Here is a 25,078-nt window from a genome sequence, read left to right on the forward strand (position 1 = left end):
AAAAAAAATTCTGCGTATGCTACTGTTGCTGGGTGATGAATAAGTGATAAAATGGGAAACAATAATTTAGCGAATATTACCATTTGAGTTTATAAATATGCTTGTGGTGTACGCAGTGTCGTGTTCAGGATTTTCGAAAAGGGGGTCTGCATGTACAGCGATTTATCCACAATTTAATTTAGTGGGTGTAAGGGTAAATTTTGTGCGAAATTGGGCCTTTGTGAAAAATTTTAGGGAGGTGTTGAGGAAATTTGGGGGGGGGGGTTTCGGGAGTATTGGAGGTGTGTGGATAAATCACTGGGTATGTAATTTTTTTTAGTCAGTCATCATTTTGCCATCTATTCCTGCCTATGACCCCCGCCGACCTCTCCTGGCACGCCATTGGGTGTACGTGTAGGGAGGTTCACTCTTCTACTTTGGTTACTGTTGTTAATTCGCTTTGGAGAAATAATTATATTTACTATATTTCGTAGGGTGTTGTTATTATTATCTGGATTAACAATGTTTATAACTGGGGTTGGAGCTAATTTTGAATATGATTTAAGGAAAATTATTGCTCTGTGTTTCTTTACCCACAGACACAATCAGTGGCGGCTATTGGGTTCAAAACTAGGGGGGCAAGGACAGATTACTTTCCCTTGGTACTTGTAGATAAGGTTTAGTATACTGCGGGAGCAAAATAGCAAAAGTCGGGGGGCAACTGTTCCCCGCACCCCCTCTAATCGCCGCCACTGGACACAATTAACTCTATCTTTTACTAGGAAATTTCTGGGGAAAAATAGTATTGTTTTTAGCAAGTCTTCACGAAAACAGGAGTATCTGACAGCGAGCTCGTCTGTCAGAGAAGCATTATGGGAAAGATGACGCGTGCCTTGATACGAAAGGGGGAAAAAAAACTGCCACGAAAAACCGCGACCATCCTGTACTCTTTGTGATCTTTCCCTGTAATTCTCACGAAAGGCCACCAGTGGTTAAGCTTTCTGTCAACAGAGGCTGCCTTCGGATGAGAAAAGTGACGTGTGTACACGAAGCGCCTGCTCTGCCCACCTCGAAGACAGCCCTCCCGCTCTCCCTCGTCTGACGTCACACTGTGTGGGTCCGTGAACCAGAAAAAACTACCTTTTTTTCTGCGGGTTTTTCTTGCACTTTGTTTACATTGGTCCTTAGAGATCATTACATGAGGCCAGTAGGAGTTTATTTAGAAGCAACCGTAGGAATTGTGCTGCAGTTTCTATCCAGGGATGTTGCAGATTTTGTAGATGTAAGTGTGTAGAAATTTAATTCCATATCGCAACCTACTTTCTTTGTGTGTGTTTTCAAATTGTATATATTTTTGTGTCGGACGTGTCAAAATTCTGAAATGTAGTAACTAATGAAAGAAGAGATATTTTTAGGAGTGCTATGTCGAGAAAAGATCGTGATATATAAATGGTTACAGTTGGCACGTACGCGCCTATCTTAACATTCAGTGGCGTGCACAAGGAGGGGGAGGGTTGGACCCCATTTGGCTCAGCACTTCTAAAAGAAATAACTTTAAATGCTGAAATATAAGAAGTAACTTTAAATGCTGGAAAATATGGCAAAATATATGGCAGTCTACTTAGAAATAAGACATAACCCCTCCCCTTTCGAAAATCCTGGGCACGCCACTGTTTACATTTGCATATTAGTTTCGAGTGCAAGGTTTACTGTGTCCAAGGCTCTTATCACACACAAAACTTATAAAGTTCATGACAATGTTTATTTATCTTTGTTCTTGATATCATTGTAACAATGCATGTTTTTTTTTATCATTTAGTTCACGACAGGTGACTGATAATGCTATTGCAGAAAATAAACATTACATTTCCAAAGCAATCGCTTGCTGTAATGTTACAAAAAGTGTTGAAATATATTTAAGTCAATGTCATATCGTTATTTTTAATGCTTACGTATTGAATTCACAGGAATGTCGATGATGAATGAACCTTCCACTTCAGTTGGACCCCCCTACACTCTTGGTCCTTGCCGGAAAGCCAGCATGGAATCGGATTCCATATCTACGAGTGATAAGTTCACGCCGATACAATCAAGGTCCGACTCTGGGACGTTAAGTAGCAGTAGTCATCACGGTACTATCAGTGAGGCAGACACGATCCCCATTGGAGATCTTGTAGAAGGTAAGTACAGTGTACAAGAAGTAGCCAGATAACGCGTGGGCACGGGATAGGGCAGGGGGCAGTTGCCTCCAATATTTTCACTTATAAGGCTCTTGTCGTCGTTAATCAAGAATATTACATTCTAAAAAAAATATATGAAGTTTTTCAAGCCAATCAAAGTTTTAATCAAACATTATTTTTATGTAACTGGATGTATCTGCTACACAGTGGATGTATTTATAACTCTTGTACCAACTAACATTGCAGGATAGGATATTTTCGTGAAACTGCAGAAGTTCATTCTATTGTTGGACCAACAGTGTTTCATTTGCTATCCAATATTAATTTTGTAAATATAAGCGTGCATTCAATTCGCAAGCGTGTGTGTAGTGAAAGCTGTAGTTTAAAAAGAGCCGTGAATTTTGTTAGATTCGGCCATAGGCATAGTTAGGTAGGTGTTAAGTCTCAACGGAACCAGCCATCCCCCCCCCCCCCCAAAGCATGTGACATATGCGTAAAATAATTAAGGAAAGAGAAACTGCGCACAGAAATTAGATAATTATCATGAAACTTTCATGTGTTACTCTTCTGGTGTGGCAGTCACACACACACGTAAGGAAAGAATTTCAAATTATGTGCTGATGTAGAATACAATGAAAGTTAAAGCGCATGTGCCTTTTTACGGGGGCCACATGTTCCGGATAAGATTTCAAATAAAAAATGTCACCGTTATTTCTTTCTTCCACCTTGGAGCGGTAGGTAAACATTGTTACATTCAAACAATATCGGCGTTGCATTCAGTGTTTACATAAATGTAACTTTTCAACAACGAGTTCCTACAATTCTGTTTTTTCGAACATGAAAAAGAGAAGCCGTCATAAAAAAGGTAAAGTGCTCCCCTGTGCATATCATCACACCATGAAGGCGTATAGGGGGTGTGGGGTAAAGCTCCACACTTTCTTGATCCGGTCGTGAGTGGGGGTGATATGAGCAGCATCACGCCCCTGACCGCCTTTACCTCCCAGGGCTTCCCCCAGGTACCCATGTTATTCGACGCTGGGTGGGCGCCGGGGCCGCTTCCAACGTTAGAAAAAGAGAAGGCGTCATTGTATACTTAAACTGAATACAGTTTTTATAGGGAAAACGCGTTAGTCCAAAGAAGTGAATTCAGTTTCTGTGGATTTGTATTGCGTGCGGGACATTTGAAGATGTGCGCCTAAATGTCGCGTGAATGTGTGGCGATCCTGTAGAAGCGATTCAATGGTGCGTAACTTTTTTATTAAATTGTGATCACTACAGTTCATTGCCGAAATCATTCTTTTCCAAGTCTTTGCGTGCGTTGCACCGCGTCACCAATATGTATGCTAGTGCGCAGATGTGCTGGGTTTATTTGGATTTGTCATTGCACGAAGGCGGTGCAGTTGATAAACTCTCCTACTGACGGGTGAATTTTCTGGATCACTTCTAAGAATGCTGCTTTAGGAATCTCAGGTATTCTTGGAGTCTTGGTACAGATTAAGTCTTCTAGAGGTTGGAAGAAGCTCTATAGGCTCTATAGTCGACACTACATCACCGGAGTAATTCAAATGAAAATATTTTACGTTGATTGATTTAATTGGTGTTTTAAGTCCACTTTATGCACAGTAAGGCTAATTGGGACTGGGCCTACAGTTTAAAGTGGGATCCGAACCACTATGTGCATGCACCGGGTATCGAACCCGGGACCCCTTAATTACAAGGTGACGACGCTACCACTGCGCCATGGGGGAGGCCCGAAAATATTTTTACGTGTCGCACATGTGTTGACTATATATAAAAAATTGAAACTGTTTATAATCATCCAGAATTGCAAAAATTATAATTTTATAATTTTATATTTTAATGTAATCAATGTAATTTGCAAGCTTTATTAGTATTTTTTTACTAACTTCTAAAGTCTTTTCTTGAACGACACTTGCAAAAGTTAATAATAAAATACAATAACTGTGCATTTAAGTATTGTAACTGTTGTGCTGGATATGCACTCGATTGGATTGGATTGATTTAGTGTTTTAAGTCCACTTTATGAACAGTAAGGTTAATCGGGACTGGACCTACAGTTTAAAGTGGGATCCGAACCACTTGTGCCTCCAACGGGTATCGAACCCGGGACCCCTTGATTACAAGGCGACGACGCTACCACTGCGCAATCGGGGAGGCCCCGGATATGCACTCGAATAACTTTAATAAATAAATAATAAGAAATTTCGAATAAAATTTGTTTATTTCATTAGTTTACTAATTATGTATTGTATAACATTTATAACAATTGTAATTGTTATTATTATTATTTCTACTATTCTACTTTTATTACTGGCCGTTACCCCCTACAAAAAAAAATCTTACGACGCTCTCTCTAACAAGCCATATGATAAAATTAAAGGGCCTGTGTTTGACTACACAATGTCGAAAATTATATCTTTTACTGTTGTAAAATTGAAGTATTTCAATGTTTATAATTTATGCAAGCTTTATTTCAACCTGCACAAATCTTAACACGAAACTGTTGGTAGAAGATCAACATTGTCTTGGAAAATACTGCTATTTTTCCGTAAATCTTCATCCAAAGGATCCGGGAAATTGCCAATCTTTTCTAGGTACCTTTGTTTCTCTATATCACTAAAGAATTTCAAGTGATCAATTTTGTATCCGATCTTTTATAAGAAAATAAGCTCGGTGACGATTTGTATTCCACTTGTTTACATTGGAAAATTGCCCAAACCGGAAGTTCTTTCCCCGCCATCTATAATCGAATTGTCTGATCGATTACTTTTTGTTTACTCAGGAATAACCCCCATAGACGAGAAAGATGATGAACGAAATATAGCTTAATTGAGTGAGTGAGTGCAAGATCGGAACTTAAAACATTACGGAAAGTACTTATCCTTCTCCTCCATATCGTGGTTCCTCGGACACCTTCACGAAGTGTCTACCTTGAGGAAAGCAACTTCCTCTCTCTGGGTCAGAATCCAAAATGCGCTGCCTGAAGGTCTGCGATGTCGCACTGAGGCTTCCTTATTACGTCATTGCGTAACCGATTCTATTGACCTCTGGTGGCAAAATTAATAATGATTCCATCAATCTGGCACAAATGAAACAGAAATATAACAAACTGACAGCTCCGGGCGCACTACGGTCCATAACTTTTACTTTGCAACTCAGTTTGTTGACACCCATTGGACCACACGCCCCCGAAAATGATTGGGGCACAGGACGCGCCAGAAATAGCCATCAAGGTCAACCGCCACTTGGAGTTGCGCTCAGTATAGAAAAAAACGGTAGTGTAATTTTAGCACTTTAGACTCGAAAGTAAATATGTGATATCTAAAAAGACAAAATATTTTGATACCCTATCCTGTCGCTTAGGCAAGAGAGCGCCAAACGAGCAAAAAAAAAAGTTGGAAAGGAGTAAAAAAATACGACGCAACTTATTGAATTGGCACCTTATTAAATTAACGCAGTTGTCTTCAAAGAACTATATTTCACACATGTTTTTTTGCTCGCTGTGCTCGTAATACAAACATTTGCGTGGGACTCATAAAATGTATACTTAGTGCTTGAAAACGATTTTATGAATATGATTTAATAATGATCATGCGTTTTACAATCGGAAACGATCAAAATTTAAATTCCACGTTCGGCGTTTTGATAAAATGATTATGAAGGTAGTTTTACAAGACAAAAATATTCTTAGTGTTAATTATAATAACTCATAAAATAGTAATTCGTCGTCGGGTTACATTTAATCAGTGGCATAGCGCAAACTTTTGTGCCCCCCTCCTCCCGCAAGTAAAATATGCGGGGCCATTAGCTACAGAAAAATGGGCGAGAGTATACGTACATAAGATTTGATGATGCCAGAGGTCTGGGCAGATATTAAATGATTAGCTACCTGCCCTGTTTCCCAACTGAAATAGAGTGTCCCATGGACACCCGAAGAAAGTTTTTCAAGGGGAAGGGGAATTAAATCGGAAAGCTGTATCCTCAAGTGGAATATAGTGGTTCGGATCCCAATTCAAACTAGATCCAGTACCGATTAGCCTAACTGTGCATAAAGTGGACTTAAAAACTAAAAAGAAAAACTCAAGTGGAATATAGTGATCATCTCCATGAGACGAAATATATTTTAAAAAAAGGAATAGAGAAGTATGAAGGAAGCTGTAAGGAAGGAAACAAAGAGAAGTAAGTCATACAGGGATAAGGGCGTATTTAGACGGGGCTCCGGACATCCCCGAAAGACTTACCAAGTACTAAATTATGATAATATGCATAAAATATTAGTCAGAAACTTTACTTTCCGTCAACTGGATTTAACTAACATATTTTTGTTATTAAATAAATATTCAATTATTTATCTATTCGACATTAATATCCTTGCCAGCACCGTTGGTTTGTTTTTGGTTTTGCGATCTTACCTATGTAAGTTAGATAATGAATACGTGTTGTTATATCTTCATTCCAATACCGTATTTTTACATATTCATTGATTTACATAATTTAATATTTTATTTTAACATAATTATTTTAATTTAAACATTATTATTATTAATGATAATAATAACCCGCGAGTTCCAGTGCCAACCTACAGATTGCCGACCTCATTCCCACCTGATCCTTCTCACTCACTCCCCCAAGGTGGGGGGATCATTCAACCAGTTACGGGGTGACGTGTGGTCAGCACAACGAACCCCCAGTCGCTACGTTACTCATTCGTAGCTCCCAATTTCCTCACGATGGTGAGTGGCAACCGGTCACATACACAGGAGAAGAGTTGTTACGCTTCCCCAAGGAGCCTGGAACCTGCGCGTCTCGTAGCCGGAGCCCAACTGCACGGCAGCGGCACACTTATAAATTTGGGACACTTGCTTCGGACCCCCCCTCGTATATTCTAGGTACGTGGCTGTAAAGGGAGAGGGAAAAAGAAAGCGAAGAGAAATAAAGAAGCGAGAGACGAAGGAAGGGAGAGGGGGAAAAGAAAACAAAGAGAAATAAAGAAGCGAGAGACGAAGGAAGGGAGAGGGAAAAAAGAAAGCGAAGAGAAATAAAGAAGCGAGAGACGAAGGAAGGGAGAGGGAAAAAGAAAGCGAAGAGAAATAAAGAAGCGAGAGACGAAGGAAGGGAGAGGGGAAAAGAAAGTGAAGAGAAATAAAGAAGCGAGAGACGAAGGAAGGGAGAGGAGAAAAGAAAGTGAAGAGAAATAAAGAAGCGAGAGACGAAGGAAGGGAGAGGGGAAAAGAAAGTGAAGAGAAATAAAGAAGCGAGAGACGAAGGAAGGGAGAGGGGAAAAGAAAGTGAAGAGAAATAAAGAAGCGAGAGACGAAGGAAGGGAGAGAGGAAAAGAAAGCAAAGAGAAATAAAGAAGCGAGAGACGAAGGAAGGGAGAGGGAAAAAAGAAAGCGAAGAGAAATAAAGAAGCGAGAGACGAAGGAAGGGAGAGGGAAAAAGAAAGCGAAGAGAAATAAAGAAGCGAGAGACGAAGGAAGGGAGAGGGGAAAAGAAAGCGAAGAGAAATAAAGAAGCGAGAGACGAAGGAAGGGAGAGGGAAAAAGAAAGCGAAGAGAAATAAAGAAGCGAGAGACGAAGGAAGGGATAGAGAAAGAATCGAAATGGAGAGAAAGAAATGGAGAAAAGCAAGAGAAGAGAAATAAAGAATCTACACAGGCAAATGAAGATGGGAAAGAGAGAGTGGAAGGAAGGAAGAGAAATATAGAAGAATGTAAAAAGGATTGATTGATTCTACTTCGCTTTTTGCGCCACTGAGTAATTTGCAAAGATGGGGATGAGTGATGATATGATGAAATTGATGAATGGACACTCACAAGCATCCATGCCCAGGCCGGAATTCGAACCTCTGGCGTCGTAGCGATGTGCTGCTAACCACTCCTCCACGGGGGCCGGCTGAAAGTAAAAAAAGAAATGAGGGAGGAAAAATATACGTAAAGAAATGGTCAAGTAGAAATAGGGTGGCTATATTTCTTAAGTGAAAATCCGGGACACCGTTAACCATAATTAATATGGACGATACACTAAACTGCTGTAGGGTTCAATAGATGGTAAGGTATTTCAGAAACGATTTTCAAAGACAAGGAGGAAAAAGAAAACACCGTCTTGTAGTCTAATTGTGAAACACACTTGTTGCAACAAAAGTCACAAAAATTTAAGACTTAAAACAGGGTGGCTACTCACCGGGAAGGGAATTATTTTAATTCCTGGAATTATGCGTGAATTATTGGCTCCGGGAATTATGCGTGAATTCTACGTGAATTTATTTCCGCAGACGTGAAATTTTTCAACTTTTATTAATCCAAATTCCAATAAATTTATAGATATTTACAAATGTTTGCTGGGACTCCAGTTTTGGAATGGCCTGTCAGGCCCGTAGCCAGAATTGATCTCCAGGGGGGCTCACGGGTTATCAGGGGGCTTTGTAAATCAAGTCAATTTTTCAAAAGTTTAACAGTGTTAAATGAAGGTAAATTATGTGTTGGGTCATTAAGTTAAATAAAGTTTAGAAATATCACACAAATACTACATTTTTCCTATATCTTTTGAAATATCACTTGAAGTATTAATTGGCTGCTACTGAAATCATCCCTTACTACACACTCCATACTACATTTGATGATACATATATTTATATCACCCAAGAAAAGATGGACAATATTCAATCATACATCATAGTGCCTAGCGTACATTCCACTCCCCGGCCGAAACAATAAAACTCCCCTTCGTTCCCAAAACTTGGGAGCTGTTAACCTTTCACGCAGATGCGGAGGGAATTTGTATAATGACATCAAAGTCACAGATTTCTGTATAAATAGGAGGTCGCAACATGGGTAGCGAAGGTACAGATAAAGAAGCTCCCCTGTGAAGGAACTTTCTGAAGTCTAGAGAAGAGAATCTCCTAAATACTTGCCGCTACTCAGACTTCTTCTTATAAATAAGATGAACGAATGTAATAGCTGCTGTTCATGCTCCCTGAATTTATCCTTCACCAAAGTTGTGAGCAAACAAATAACTGTTCTCTACATTTTCACTCTTCACTGCAAACAAATTACACAAATAGTTTTACCTTATGTCAAGGGGGCTGACCTCAGTGCCAGAGGGGGCTGACGGTAGTTCCAGGGGGGGCTGAGCCCCCCGGGCCCTGCATGGCTACGGGCCTGTGGCCTGTAGGCCTCTTAGCGAATTCCCCTTCATCTCTTTTATTGTCTGGAATCTGTGACCTTTGAGGGTTTGTTTCAACTTGGAGAATAGGAAGAAGTCTACTGTGCTGGTGCCAAATCAGGGGAGTAGGCCGGTTGTGGGACAAAAAGTGTCTGGTGCTTTGCCAAAAGCTCCCGGATAACGAGTGAGCACATGCATTACCGTGATGAACCATCCAGGACTTGTTCTACCACATCTGTGACCTATAGCACCACACCTCTTATCATAATTGTTGATGACGTTAACGTAGATTGCTGCATTTACTCTGGAACCATGTGACACAAACTCCAAATGGACGATCCTCTGCCAGTCGAAGAACATGATCATCTATTCATCATGCGATCTACTCATTCGTTGTTCTCGATGGAGGTCCAACCTGATCTGAAACGTCTGTACTGTACCATTCGTAACACTGTGTTCAACCGAAACATTCCTCGCCATAGGCTTCATGTAACATATCCTACGTCTCTTTGAAAGTTTTCTGCAATTCCATACGGAATTTCACACATAGTCGCTGATCTTCCCTTCCAGTTCCTTTATGGTAGGGTAACTGAAAATCGCGGCTGGAAGGAACTGATCATCTTTGAGGCTCAGGCCACAGCCTCAGTCCTGATGTCATCATCTGGAGGCGATCTTCTTAACGCTCTAAAAGAAAAACAATATTTCATCGTAGAGAATTTAAGTTCGTTTGTTTCTTTTCTTTCTTTTTTTTTTTTTTTTTTTTTGAATGACTAGAATCTCAGAGGAAGTCACATTTTAACATTTACCCTCACGTAAATATGGTTAGAAGAGATAGAAGAAAAAAATTGAATATTTACACCAACAATTTCGTTCAAGAAGCCACTATGGCCACCACAAAAAAAACCTATTATAACCCAAATTCATGTTGAAAATCGTTACAAACTTCCTGGTGGAATTTGTTTAAAAAATGCATGTATTAATGAAATATTATCCGTAATATTTTTAAGTTTTACATAATACTCGTTGCAGTTTTTGTAAGAAACGTATAAAACAAATAGAATAAATTAATCACCGCCTGTTACGTTGACAGGAACTTGGTCAAGTTGCCTAACCAATTAATAAACTCTTAGTTACATCGCTAGCACTTTCAATATTATCATTTAATTTTCTTTCCGATAGCACTTTGTAGTACCAAGACCCAATTTTTTCGACAATTGAATAATACAAACAGCAAAAAAGTTTAGAGTGTGAAGAATTTTCTTATTTTGTGTCGACCTTCAACAAAACTACGAGGGGGTATCCAAAAGTTTTAATTATCACCATGAAATAAAAAACATAAAATAGTCACTTGCAGTGGTCAAAGTTAGTTCTTCTCCACGTAGTCTCCCTGCAGAGTCACACATTTTTGCAAGCGTTTCTTCACCTGTTTCAAGCCCTCTTTGTAGAAGTCCTCCGATTTGCTCGAAAACCACTGTTCCACTTCGAAAATGACATCCTCTCTGTCGTCAAATCGCCGACCACGAAGTGGTTTCTTCATCTCGGGAAAGAGGAAGAAGTCGCTTATCTCAAGATCAGGCAAATAAAGTGGATGGTGCAAAAGTTCATAGCCTAACCGGTGGGCGGCGACAACGGATGCTTGGACCGTATAGACGGGTGCATTGTCGGCCAGGAGACGGACGCCTTTGCCGTTCATGCAACGACGTTTTTATTTCAATGCATCACGCAGTTTCTCCAGAAGGTTGCAGTAGTAATCGCTGTTGAGGGTCTCGCCCTTTGGAAGGTAATCGGTTAAGATTACCCCGCGGCTATCCCAAAAAACGTACAGCATCACCTTCCCGGCAGATTTCTGGACCTTCGCCTTCTTGGGAGGGGGGAGAAATGATGTTTCCACTCCTTGTTCATTTCTTTGGTCTCCGAATCGTAGAGGTATACCCAGCACTCGTCCATAGTGACGAGACGAGCAAAAAAATCGTCTTCATTCCGCTCCAACAGAGTCAAATTCTGCTGGGAAAAGTCGTGGCGAGTTTGCTTTTGAAGAGGTGTCAACAAGCGAGGTACCCAGCGTGCAGACACCTTATTCATGTGCAGCCTCATGAATAATCCTCCACACACTTCCGTAACTTAGTCCAGTCTCCGCCATCACTCTTTTCATGGTCGATCTTCTGTCGTCGAGAATGACGGCCTCCACTTCCTTCACCATGGCAAGATCATTCTTGATTGAGTGTCTACCCGCTCGTGGCTCGTCTGTCAGGGACATGTGACCACTTTGAAAGTTCCTCTTCCACCTCACAACCGTGTCATATGATGGGCTTTCATCCCCATACACAGCTTTCATTTCGTCGTGGATTTGGTGTGCGTTGTTGCCCTTCAAATGGAGGAACTTTATGACACTTCGGGCATCAATTTTATTCATCATGCAGGTTGATGTCTTCTACAGCCTGTGGAAAGAAAACTACTTTCGACAAAGATTTGATATTTGCACAAGTATGAATGGCAATGACACTGACTATGCACAAAAAGTTTCATGTAAATATCTCTATAACTTCTTTATTATAATTAAAACTTTTGGATACCCCCTCGTATTTACTTATTTACAATAATTATTTAACAAAGCATTTGTTGAGGACCACAAAAATATTCTCAAAACGTTTTTGCATTTGTGTCCATTATTGCAGCTTACCAACCACTTATCTTCATCTTCTTTCAGCTTCACAAGATTCAAATTGAATGCCACTTCCGTTGGTTTGCTGCTTTCAAGAATTCTACTTCACATTCACGGCTTATCAGTTTTTGACAACAACATAATTGATCAGCACAATATTCACAACGACCTCTATCCGAACTTTTTATAAAATCCAATGAATCATTTGGAATATCTTGTATAATCTTGTCCAAAACCAGAATGTTACTACTGTCATCGCACGTCAATATTTTTCTTGTAATGTAAGAGCAATAGGTACATCAAAATAGGAAGATCTCTCTTCGCTTCCACAATATCTGCAGCACGAATTTTCGAACTCTGAAACATAGCTAAGTCTGTAACTGCCAGGGTAAATTCAGATGTACCATACTCGTCAATTTGAATTGCAAAGATGTCACCATGTTTTAGTGACTTCAGTTTCAACTTCATTCTGCTGGCAAGACGCAGTTTTTGTTCTGTCTCAAAAATATGATGGAGAGATACGTTGTACTGTGCACCACCCAAATCTTCCTTCAAGTGTGTCTGATTAAAATTTTCCTGGCAAAAGATATTGCATTCCTAACTATTCTGTACAATATCTGGTTATTTCAATTAGCCCATGTGTGGTTATTTTCAGGGCACTGGAAGTTTCTCTGGTGAGTTTTCCTGACGAGACGTTGAAAGTTTCCCACTTTTCAAACAAATCAAGGAATTTATGTAGGTACAAGAGTCTCTCATCTGAGGATTCGTTTGTCAGAGGATACTGTAAAATATTTCTTAACCTCGCACCTCTCCATGGAGACTTGATGTTGACTACTTCCCACCAGTTAAAAACAATGTTAATGAACTCTGCAGTGTCTTCATAGTTCGGCAAATTGTGTTTTGGTCCTTCTTGCTTTAAACTTTCAATGACCATATGGTTTAAAACTTGAACAACTAGTTGCATATTTAGTATTTCCAGGGAAGTTGGCCACAGAGATTTTAATGATAATTTATAAGCATATTTTAGGATGATATCACTTTCCATACTAAAGAGTGGTCTTAAAGTTGCAAATGATGCAACATGAAAATCAAACAGGTTTTCAAAATCTGGGTAAACAACACTCAGATTTTCATTTCTTCTAATTGAGCCAGTTGTTTCTAATACACTTAAATAAGTGCACAGTGTCCACAAGATAAAACAAAGGCCTCTTCTTATCAGTTGGGTGAATATACTGAAAGTTCTGCCTATGGTAAACATTAAACATTTCCTATTTATCATGTTGTTATCTGAAATAACACATATGACTTTCTTAATTACACAGTGTGTGTGTGTGCAATGACTGAGCAGTTACAGTTTACACAACTTCCTTGTACTTAGAGAGCACACTGTTAATCATATATACATGAGCACTTTTTGCAGCTTCGCAACTATCATAGGCAGTGCCAACAATTGTACCTCCCTTGTAATCAATGTAAGATTTTATATGGATTTCATCCAATATCAATTAGCAGCAGTACAACCCATGGTATTTAAGGTGAACCACTTTTTCTTGCATGTGCATCAGAAAATTACCTTCACTTTGCTCTGAAATTAGACTTGCACGGATATCTGAACATAATTTCTTCAAACTATTTGGATGGGGTAAAATAAAATATAAAATTAAAAAATGATGAGAAAACAATGATCTCAGAATCATATCTCAGCCGTTCTTTACGTACAATCGTATTTGGGATTTTATAAAATAAAGCACTGACACACTGCTTACATGCACAGTGTATTTTACATTATCCAGAAGGATTTCAATGGTTTCCAAAACATCACTGATAATACATGCTGATTCTGCACTGTCAAACATTTCCAGGAAGTGTATTGTATCGTCAATAGCATGTGTATAGTTGAAACCTTACGTGAAAATCTCTTTGTATTAATTTCAACTCCACGATAAAACATTGACAAAGAGAGTGAGTCATTTACAACAACATATTTAACTGCATGAGGTTTTTCAGAGAGGTTGAGGGATAAGAAAATAATGCAACTTTTCTCTTGCAAAATATCCCACTGTGAAGAAAGATGGATTTTGTTGATCCGACCGTTCAGTTCACTTAATATCGAAAATGTGGGAATTGTGTTATACTCTTTTTTTTTGTCCCTATTCTGTCTGCAATTGCTCTTCTTTAAGCTTCTGCCTCCCTTTTTTATTTATTCTTTTCTGGACATTTTCGAGCCTCTTCATTTTGCGTTCCAGAAGACAGGTATGATGGACATCCAGAGAAAATAGATGGGATTGCACCTGGACGATCCGAGGCCTTGCCAAAGCAACTCTGAAGGCTTTTCCTGTACGGTCATCCAAGTGCACAGTCTCCCATTCAATGTCCCCAGTATTGAAATGTGCTTGGCACACTTGGAAATAGCATAAGGAAAAATGTCATTATAACTGGGAACATAAAGGTAAACTGGGGTCTTTAGAATGAAGTGGACTATTAGGTACTTGCTTTATACAAGCAGAATTTAGAATTTAGAATTTCTTTATTCATGGGCGAAGTTCAGTTGCAGAAATTGTGACCGTCTTTGAAATATAGAAATACAAGTGTGTGGTTACCATGAACATTTTCAGCAAAATCATGACGTGGGGTTTACAATGCCAGGAAATGGCAGTAAAAAGATCACAGGGGGGTATGGCATTCATTTTCACCAGCATAGAATGAACAAACTAGGAAAGCTCTTCCAATTTACTAACAATGGACATCTACAGCATTTAGTTACTTAACCTTCTCTCAAGTAGACATGTAATACTTTTGTTGAAAGGAAAAAAAATATTGTATTCTGTAGGTCAGCTGATATCAGAGCCGACCTCCGTGGCTGAGAGGTTAGCACTGAGCACCAGGGGATCCGTGTTCGAATCCGTGCCGGTGAAGTGTTCCTTCATCAATTTCATCATATTGTCATTCGTCCTCATCGTCGCGATTAGCCAAAATTTCTAGAAAAGTGACGCTAAATAACAAAAATCAAATATGACATCAGCAAGTCTCAATACTAGTAGCTATACTTTATTTTTTAAAAAAATTGAACCAATACTTTTTACAAAACGGTTTAAGATTTTAGGTTACAATTGGTACATGGAAAAAATATTTGTTTAGACTAAAGAAAATGTATAGGTTGACAGTTTGGCGTTGAGCAGTTTGGCGATTTGTTTGTTTCCAATAACCGAACATCAGTGAAAATTTCTCAACCATTTTGTTTAGGAATACCAAAGAAAAATGTCACATGAAAGTTTGTAGAGCCCAAATAATTTATACACATGCAAGTACAGAATTTTATTAAATACACTCAAGAAAACCCAAGTTAAAGAAAATGACTATGTTTGCTTATTCACATAACTCGGTTAAAAAGTATGCTTTTTGTGTGTAAACTTTTATTTGAAACATAAACAATATATTCTTGTATAATTATACAAGAAAATATTCCATCAAAGTGCTTGTTGTTACACAGTGAACTTTGTATTTCAATGTATAACATAAATATCAACTTGTCTTCCATTATCTCCAATTTACCTAAAGAGGCAGAAAAGCGAGCTAAAAATAAGAATATAAATGTTCATATTTCTCAATCTTGCTCAGTTCTATAGTGTTCTTTCCTTAAGAATACTTTGAAACAGAATATTTGTATAAATTATATTTAAGTCTCGATAATGAACATGTTATCGAAGCACTAGACTACTTTGGTAGATGTGACAATATTTTATAACGTTGAACAATTCATTTTGAAATGATAAACAACTATGTAATGTTAACCAAATTTGGTAATTCAAGTTAAATTATTTGGCATTTCTAAATAAATTAGCTTGGTTAGATTTACCAATTCGATACTGGTGATCAAAAATGATTTGTAAGAAAGAAGTAAAACTTGACAAATCTAAAAGTTTGTAAGATGCCTATTTCGTGCAAATTAAATCTTTACATTGTGAACTAAGCTATTTCTCAAGTTTATTGATAAGTATAAAATCTTTGTTACTTACCCTGGAGTTGATCATAGGGACAAAATTACGTGGAATTGCCCTAATCCATTTCTCTTTTTTAGTAACATCTTGAGGAAATCTAAATACATTAGTTTTACTGTTCTTGTCTTAATTTCCTCTACACTGGGGTACTCAACACTTACAGACCATATTTCTTGTACGTTCACACTTCACTTAAACTATGTTGCAGTTCTTAATATTGCATTGCAATTCCACAGTCACTAAAAAGGTCCAACATTACTTCCACCAAATAAATCAAACATGGTGGCTGTCTCGCCTACAGATGATGATGTCGCTCACGTGACTAGAAGAAGTAATTCGGCTTTCTCCAGTTTGAGATGGTATGACTCAACATACTTGAACTCAACGCAATCTACTGCATTACTTTGGTTAGCAACAGCTTTGAAACTGGCTCAAGTTAATAACTAAGGATAACATTATGCACCACCACTGTCGGTTCTATTAATCAAATTTACATTCAAACTTTACAAAAGGAGTTTGGTTTCTTCTTGAACAGACCTTGTATAATTACATCCACGCACACATACGCAGAACACTTAACCCTTATTCAGTGGAGTGTCCTAATTTTTACGACGCTAATTTTATTTTATCTACAAAGTCGTTCGTGGTTTTTAAAACTGGATATTTTTTCTCATTCATACATTTATGTATAGTATACTATAGTATTGCGAGTCTAAAAATATAATTTTGTTAGTTTCTCATTTGCCTTTATATTTTCATTTACAATTGTTCTTAGTTAACACAGTCCCAGAAATGCAAAATTTAGGGGTCCGAAATATAGCATCAGAAAGTTGTTTTTTTTTAAAAAAAAAAATATTTTGCAAATTAAACTACTTCTTTACAAAAATAATAGAAGTTCAAAAAATTATATCTAACATACGAAATGTAAAATATTTGTATAATTATCAACTAGATTTTAAATTGAAATTACAAGAAAAAGAAATTATGTCTTATTCTATTTTTCTTTTATCAAGTGCTTACTTTTCCACTCGGGTCTTCCGAACCATGATTCATTGATTGATTTTGTATATTTAAAGTCGCTTCTCTGCCATTTTCACTAATCGCGACGATGGTTAATTGATTGGCTTTATTTTACTTTGCTTTTGTGCCAATTTTTGGATAATTGAGAATATGGGGATGAGAAGATTTATTTATTCCCACACCCCTAACACCCCTTAAAATTCTTCACATGGGCCCAATTTTTTGTGATTTCCTCCAGCTGGAATATTCTGGATAAACTCCTGACACATAATTTCATTTGTTACAGTAAGTTATGTTAATTATTATAAGGCCGAGCAGGAACATGATAACTTATAACTGAAGGAGTGCAACGAAATTAATGCAATGGATGCCAATGTCTATTCTTGGCATGAGTGCTGAAATCTCCAGCTACGTTTATTCTTTGGTAGTTCTGATATAAATATTTTTGTCATTTTTAACAAGACTCTATCTTAAACTGAAGTTCTTAATTTCAGCAAACAGTAAGATAATCGGGTCATCTCCATTTGACAGCAAGCACTACTCTTCAGACTCCATAAGTGAAAAGAAGCAAATGGCAGAAAGTGAAAAGAGGTAAGCTAATATAATAAAAATAATGTTTCTATTTGAGACATGTAGAGTATTCTAGAGATTGAGGTGATGGCCATATATTTTCTGCTTCTTTTTAGACATTCTATGTAATCTAATAATTCCGTAAGAAAAACAGATATTACTGGCCTTTTATTACAAATTCAGAAGTTGACTTTTGAGAGTAATAAATATTGCAAAATATTGACTGATTTTAGAATTTATATTTAAAATTTATAAATTTACAGTTAGTTTTTTTAAAAAAATAGCTTTTATAAAAACAATTTTGGAACATCATTGTAAGTTCATTTAGAACGTCCTACCCAATTCTTTTGAGAAAAAAAGGAGTTGTGAGGAGAATTAGTTTTTATTTTACTAACTTGTTACAGAATACATTTGAACATTTTTCTACATAGTCACCACCACAATTCAAGCATTTGTCATACTGTATGACAAGTTGCATGCCTTCGTTCTAGTAGTCTGCTGTCAGTCCATTGAACTGGTTTTTGACAGCTTCCTGCAGTTTCTTGTCATTGTGAAATCTTCGTCTTCTAAAAAATGACTTCAGAAAAGGGAAGATGTCAAAATGTGAAACCCAAGTCTCATCACCAGTGGCAATGTGGTCGAGAAGTGTATCCCCTAGCTTTGAGTAAGGTTCCAAGATTGTGAGCACAGCAGCCAGGCTGCTCTTTTTGTGTTCTGAAGTCAGAATGCAAGGGACCCATCTTGCACAAATCTTACTGTAGCAGAGATTATTGGTGACAATGTCATACAGGACTGTGTGAGAAGTCTAGGGAAGTGCTCCTTAAGTACATCGAGTGTGAAACACCTCTCACTTTGTGACATTTTATCTTCCTTTATTAAACATTTGGCACCAATGCTTGACAGATAATTTATCCAATATGCCCTCACAATACACAGCTGAAATCTGATGAAAAATCTCACTGGACATTATGTGCATTCAGAAATCAAATCACTGAATGCATTTTACACTCGTCGGCAACTTCAATTTTTCTATTCATTTCCGAAGGGCCTATCAATTGCAGCAACTACTGTTAACAAGACAGGACTTGCCTTGAACATGGCCGAGGAATGACTGAGCTGGTCTATGCCAGGAGAAGTGAAGATCGTGGCTTTGTGTGCACTCTGTGAGCAAACGGGTTGGACTCTCTGAACGACCTTCATATTATAAAATTAATTAGCTCGATTGTGATAAACTGAAATCATACTGAAATATACTGATCTGACAAGCAATCTGAAACATGTAAAAAGAAGAATTCTAAGAAAATATAATTGAACATTTTAAGCATTCATATTTTTTGTTGGTATATTCCAGCATAATGGACATTACATTCAAATAGCACTCTTAAGCTTTTGTTTGTGGCCTCGCTACATCCATTGTAAGATTGAAACATAAAAGTCTGCTTAAGTGTACACCATGGAAAGGTGTTTATTTTCTAAAAGGTAAATGGTTACAACTTGAATAGTGCACTAAGAAAACAATATGGAATTTATTGTAATGGAGTAACTAAGATTGACGTAACATGTTAGTGCTTAGGAAACATTAAATTTCATGAGAAAGTAATGTAGTTTTATGCACAAAACTGTAGAGATTTATCGTACATACTTCATTATTCATACATATAGCAAACAGATTTCACACATGAGATGCATATAACACTTAGAACTGTTAGGTACTTCAAACTAACATGGGTCAGTTGCAACTGTTCACATACTTTTACGTTGCTACTTTCATGATAACCAATAGCAGACCTCCATGGCAGAGTGCTTAGCACAACACGCTGTAGCATCAGAGGTTCTGAGTTGAAATCCCAGCCTGAGCATAGATCTTCTTTGTGAGTGTCCCTTCATCATATTATCACTTATCAAAATCACTTATTACGATTAGCCAGAAGTAGCAGAAAAGTGAAGTAAAATAAACAAAATCGATTAATCAATGATGATCCAACAGCATCACATTATGTTTTGTAGTTGCATACAATTACATGTGCATGAACAAGTTATCCTTCAGGAATTCTATTTCTAGAGTTTGCCTCAGTTTTACATTTCTGAGTAGGTCTTGGCATTTGCAATTCTCTGCTGACAGAAGTGGTTTGATAATGAATTGTATGAATAAAGCTGAACACATCCTTGTTCCTCAACTTCTTGCAGCATGTACTCCATTTTGTATGAATAAAAGAGCTGAGCACCCACTCCCTTAGTACCTGCTCTAGTAGTGAGCATGTGCTCACATTTTTCTGAACATAAAAAAAGACTGTGTTCCACATTAGCAGTCAAATTGCATTTGCATTAGTTGCAAATTGCATCTAGAATTTTTTTTTGTGCCTACATAATTTTTTCAAGTTCCCACCTTTGGTGGGTAGACTTGGAAATTTTACTGAGTAAACAGTCACCACATTCAACAGCCAGAGGAGTTCTCAAAGCAATTTATTAACTTTTTACTTAACACATTTGCTGTCTTGCCAGCAGACATCACTAGAGTCCAAATTTTTGGCATCATCATATTTAAAAGTATGCAGTAAAGCAGGGCAGTATATGTACAAATGACTCATATATGTAAACTCCAAAAATGATATTTGTCTCCACTCCCAGTACATTTATTTTTACATAGCAAATTATGCTTGCGAAAACAATTAATGACTACAATTAAGTAATGATTAAAGAAATATTTGAGAAATATTCAGAATTCTTTCACAACAAAATAATGTTTTATTGCTCATTTTTATGAACATCAAAAGAGGAGAAATTGAAGCATTTTTTGTGACAAAATGGTTTACTAACTGCTATGGATTTGGAATCAACTGGGAATGCTCATTTATATTTTATTATTTTTAATCACTACCAAAGTGAAAAATAATGTTCATCTTTCATACATTGACATATTTCTTCCTTAACTCAGGTAAAATATGGTGACCAGGCTTTCAGTTTGACAACTAAGTTTTCTACACTTTACAACTAGGTTTGCTGCATGTGCTGAATGACACCTAACCTACAATGAACTTTACTAGCAACAAGATAAACAGTTTTTGCTTAGGTTTACTAAACTATTCTAACTTACAGATGCTGGCCAAGTACCTGCTGCCGGAGATGTCACAGAAGACAGCAACAGCAACATCAACAACAAACTAGCTCAACATCGCAAATTCCATTATGGCAACTCATTTTTACTTCCGCTATGTGTCCGTCGTACGATTTGTTCACAAGATGTTTCACAGTGGTGCTTCTTGGACTGTTACTGTGGGGCGTGACGTTCTGCCTTGTTGGTGACGAAGCTGCACCAGGGGGTCAGTTGTTCAACCTAGCTGTGCTGTGTATCGCTGCACAAGTCGGAGGTTGGGTCATCCATTATTGCTACCTGCCACCTTTGCTTGGGATGCTACTTATGGGTATTTTATTTAGGAACATTGGGTTTGTTCATGTGCAAGGAATTTATGTGGACGTGGTAGCCAAGTTAAGGTATGTACAAATACAGATACATTTTCTTGGAACATGTTCTATGTAAATACAATATTTACTTGAGTACCTAATGCCCTCGAAAAAGTGAATTACTATATTTTGAAAGAAGAAAATTAGTATTTTGTTTCAAATTTATACCACTGCCTGTCTTGTACTTTTGCAGCAGATGTTTTATCGCTACATTTTATAACCACCAATTCTTTTTCTCTTTATATTAACTGGTATCAGTCAACATTTCAAAATACAATGGAGATTGATGTTGGTCTCCAATATGTGATAGAAAATAAGAAATGTGTCTTCCACAAATTTCACACACTGCCTTCAATTGGCTCTATACCCATGTAAGCCGTGCACCCTCATTTTCTGCCACATTTTTATTTACACTTGTCAAAAAAATTAGGGGAGCAAGCCAGAGGGAGCAGCAATGAACCGGAAAGTGGTGCAACAGTGATTTATTTGCATGTGTTGGGCTTTTCCTCAATAGATACAGTTATATTATGAGCAATTACGTCTACTGCATTGCACAAGAGCGTGTTTATGCAAGTGGTACTTGATACGACACACTACAGGTGAATATAATAACATCAGAATAAGTTGATGCAAACAGTGGGGATCACAACAGAAACCGACCTCTAGTAGGGGCTGTGGTCTCCATGAACTGCTAACACAGCTGCACACCTATTTAGCATAGAATCAATAAGATTAGCGATAAGTTCTTGGGGAAGCCGACTCCCCCAGGACAACAATTTCCAGCACTTGAAGAGTTTCAGGAGGTCTCGGCCTAGTTGGTATGGATCTTACCAGGGCATCCCAGGCATGCTCTATTGGATTAAGGTTTGGGGAACATGCAGGCCATAACAGCATATCGATGCTCTCATCCTGAAGCATGTTATTTACCATCGACGCTTGATGGGGGCGGACATTATCATCCATAAAAATGAACGATCAATTTCTACAGCTAGAGACAGAATATGAGGGCTGAGGATCTCCTCTCGATAATGCTTGGCTGTCAAGGTACCGTTTCGGATGACATGGAGGTCGGTATGTAGGGCATTGGTGATTCCTGACCACACCATAATTCCACCACTACCATACTTTGATACTTTGATACTTCATGCACATGAGCTGCACCTTCCTTCCAGATCCACATGCCTCTATTGTCCGACTAAAAAATAGAGTGTGACTCATCAGAGAAGAGAAATTGACTCCACTCTGCATGCCCTCAGTCACAGTGTTCTGCAGCCCAGTTTCTATGGTCCCAACGATGTTGTGGAGTCAGAGACACAAACCACTGGCCTTCATGCATAGAGGGCACCTTGCTGCAGTTGGTTGCCAATGATTTGGGTTAATACCCTGTGTGCTGTTGCCATGAGTAGCTCACGTTTTAGAGCAGTTGCAGCTTGTTGCCTATTCCGACGAGACCAGCGGCAGCACCAGGATTAAACATCTAGGGGTGCTGAGGGGGTGTGGAAATAAATTTAGGGGGTTAGATGCTGAAAATAAAGAAAACATGAAACACACATGCAACCTTTCAAAACTGGGGAAGCAAGGTGCCAAAACTGGGGAAGGGAGGCAAGGACTGTTTACTTTCCCTTGGTAGATAAGGTTTAGCATAGTGCATTGACAAAAATAGCAAAAAGTGGGGAGCAACTACACCCCTAATCGCTGCCTCTGATTAACATAAATTACTGACTGAAATGAAATTATATGTGTGAAGCATGTAACTTTAGATTGACATCCATTTTCCAGGGAGACTGTGCTCCCTTGCCCTCCCCCTGGACGTCCATGATTATATGTATTAAGTCTCATACTCCAAGATAGTGGTCATACAGTGCAAACATTCAGATAGAGGTTACAGTCTTATTGAACTATAATACAAAATGAAATTACCCTTGTCTTTAAAAACAATTTTTGAACCTTTTCAATGTAACCAATGCAGGTACTAAAAGTACATAGTACCTTCCGTTTGCTACTTCAGGACAAAACACGAAGTGCACAGCAACTTCGTCTTCGTTAAAATCTCTTCTGCTGCACTATCCCCAACAACGAACTGTAAAATTTCTTCGTGGACATTGGGCATCTTCCTAAGAGTTGTTTTAAAAGAAAGCCTGAAATGGTACGTTTACTAGACATGTTATGTGGAACCAGTGGGGCAACCACGAATTTTTGTATCGGGGGGGCAAGTTTACAGGATAAACGTACCAATAATAATAATAATAATAATGACATTATTATTATTATTATTATTATTAGTGGTAGTAGTAATAGTACTAGTATCAAGAATGTTATTATCCTCATAAATTATGCAAAGATGAAGTAGAAGTCGGGCTAAAGCATTTGTTTGGAACAAACGATTTGAAATATATTTTCAACACCGTCAATTTCACACTATCTAATAATGGAAAACAAGTACACAAACTGTATTTTTGAATGGCAGAAAATGAATGGTATATGCATTCGGTAGATAATAATTTTTGTACATATAACATGTATAACTTTTATGTCTTACACATATGCAACATCCACCAGGGGTCCCGGGTTTGAATCCTGGCCTGGGCATGGATGTTTGTTAATGTCCATTCATAAATTTCATCATATAATCACTCATCCCCATTTTCGCAAATTATCAAAAAGTGGCACAAGAAGCGAAGTAAAATAAAGAAATTCACTACATATGCAACATGCTAACATTACTAGTGTATGTATTGAAAGTTTATTCAACACATATATGCAACACATATTATTGAAATACATTACATTACAGAAAAACGATATTGCGAGCGTAAATTTTTAGATGCAATTTTTGTTATTTGAAACAATATTGATTTAATAGGACACAAATAATTTCACTGTACGCAATGGCATTCTCTCTTATACAACTTGTTTCATGTAGATCGCTCGGCATCCATGGCCGACTTCCGCTGCCCCATAGCTAAGCTCTGAACTTGACGTAACTGAGAAAAGTGGGCTTTGCGAGGGAAGCGAGCAAGAAAATTTTATGAAATATATTTTAATTTGCATAAAATTTGAAATCGAAGTGGACAATTTCTCCTCTGTCCCCTTGCAGGTGCACTTGGCTGTCAGTGTTTGCACCCTCTTGCCCCAGTGTTTGCCCCCCCTTGCCCCCTCCTATTTACCCCTAATAGGGCACAAATAATATCGCGGGGTGCCAAGGCATTCTCTCTTTCACAACGTTTTTTCATTTAGATCATTCGGCGCCCATGGCTGACTCGAGCCTCCACCTAACTGCGGCTCTGAACTTGAGAAAAATGGGAAAAAGGAGACCTTGCGAGCGAAGCGAGCAAGAGAATTCTATGAAATGGTTTTTTATTTGCATAAAATTTGAAATCGAAGGGGGTAATTTTCCTCTCTGCCACCTTGCAGGTGTCCTTAGCCGTCAAGGTTTGCCCCCCCCCCTAGATTTGACTTCCGTTGAAGGTTGGGAGGGGGGCTGCCCCCTCTGTGGTTGTGCCTCGGCATGGAACAAATACATAGAACGTGTTAACAAGGAAACTACCCTTCACGTTACAACTCGCATTAACTATAATTTACCGATACCTTACCTTTGAAAGCAGCTGAAATTTTTGCTTCAGTGCGAGGAAGAACAAGTAGGAGGAAAATTAACAACTCACATTAAGCTGTAGGCAATTATCGAAAACCAAAGAAATATTCATAACGACAATGCTGACGAAATTAAAAACGGCTGCTGCTCTTTATAGAGGCTGCCGCCAGTACAGGAAAGCAGTGGTGATCCCTCCATGGAACAGAGGTAACAGGCGGTTCCCTGCTACTTATCGCTCTTTTTAGCTATTTAAATTATCTATAGGTAATAACATAATAAGAATAATTCTTCCGAAATCAACATGCTGAAGAAAAACTTTCACCGTGACTGGACGTTTGTTTACTTCACCTACCCTCATCGTCTCACCCTTTGCTGTCTGACACCTAGTATTTCCGACCACGCGCGAAGGTAAACGATCCTCATGATGCCA

At 38.2% G+C, this 25,078-nt stretch overlaps 1 protein-coding gene across 2 annotated transcripts in view; it reads left to right on the forward strand.

Moving 5' to 3' along the window:
* LOC145984912 (sodium/hydrogen exchanger 9B2-like) overlaps positions 1–25,078 on the forward strand; it is a 144,806-nt gene that overhangs the window by 76,665 nt on the left and 43,063 nt on the right. Inside the window, exons 1-4 of one of the 2 annotated variants that reach the window (XM_083118301.1) lie at positions 1,187–1,261; positions 1,947–2,159; positions 17,519–17,615; positions 20,691–21,086. In XM_083118301.1, the coding sequence (XP_082974427.1) occupies positions 1,949–2,159; positions 17,519–17,615; positions 20,691–21,086 (704 nt within the window). In that variant the 5' untranslated portion in view covers positions 1,187–1,261; positions 1,947–1,948. Of the gene's footprint in view, positions 1–1,186; positions 1,262–1,946; positions 2,160–17,518; positions 17,616–20,690; positions 21,087–25,078 lie in introns of those variants that run through there. The other variant, XM_083118300.1, reaches the window with a different exon arrangement.

This window comes from Lepisma saccharinum, chromosome 3 (assembly GCF_977018435.1).
Source record: "Lepisma saccharinum chromosome 3, izLepSacc3.1, whole genome shotgun sequence".
In the NCBI taxonomy this organism is placed as follows: Eukaryota; Metazoa; Arthropoda; class Insecta; order Zygentoma; family Lepismatidae; genus Lepisma; species Lepisma saccharinum.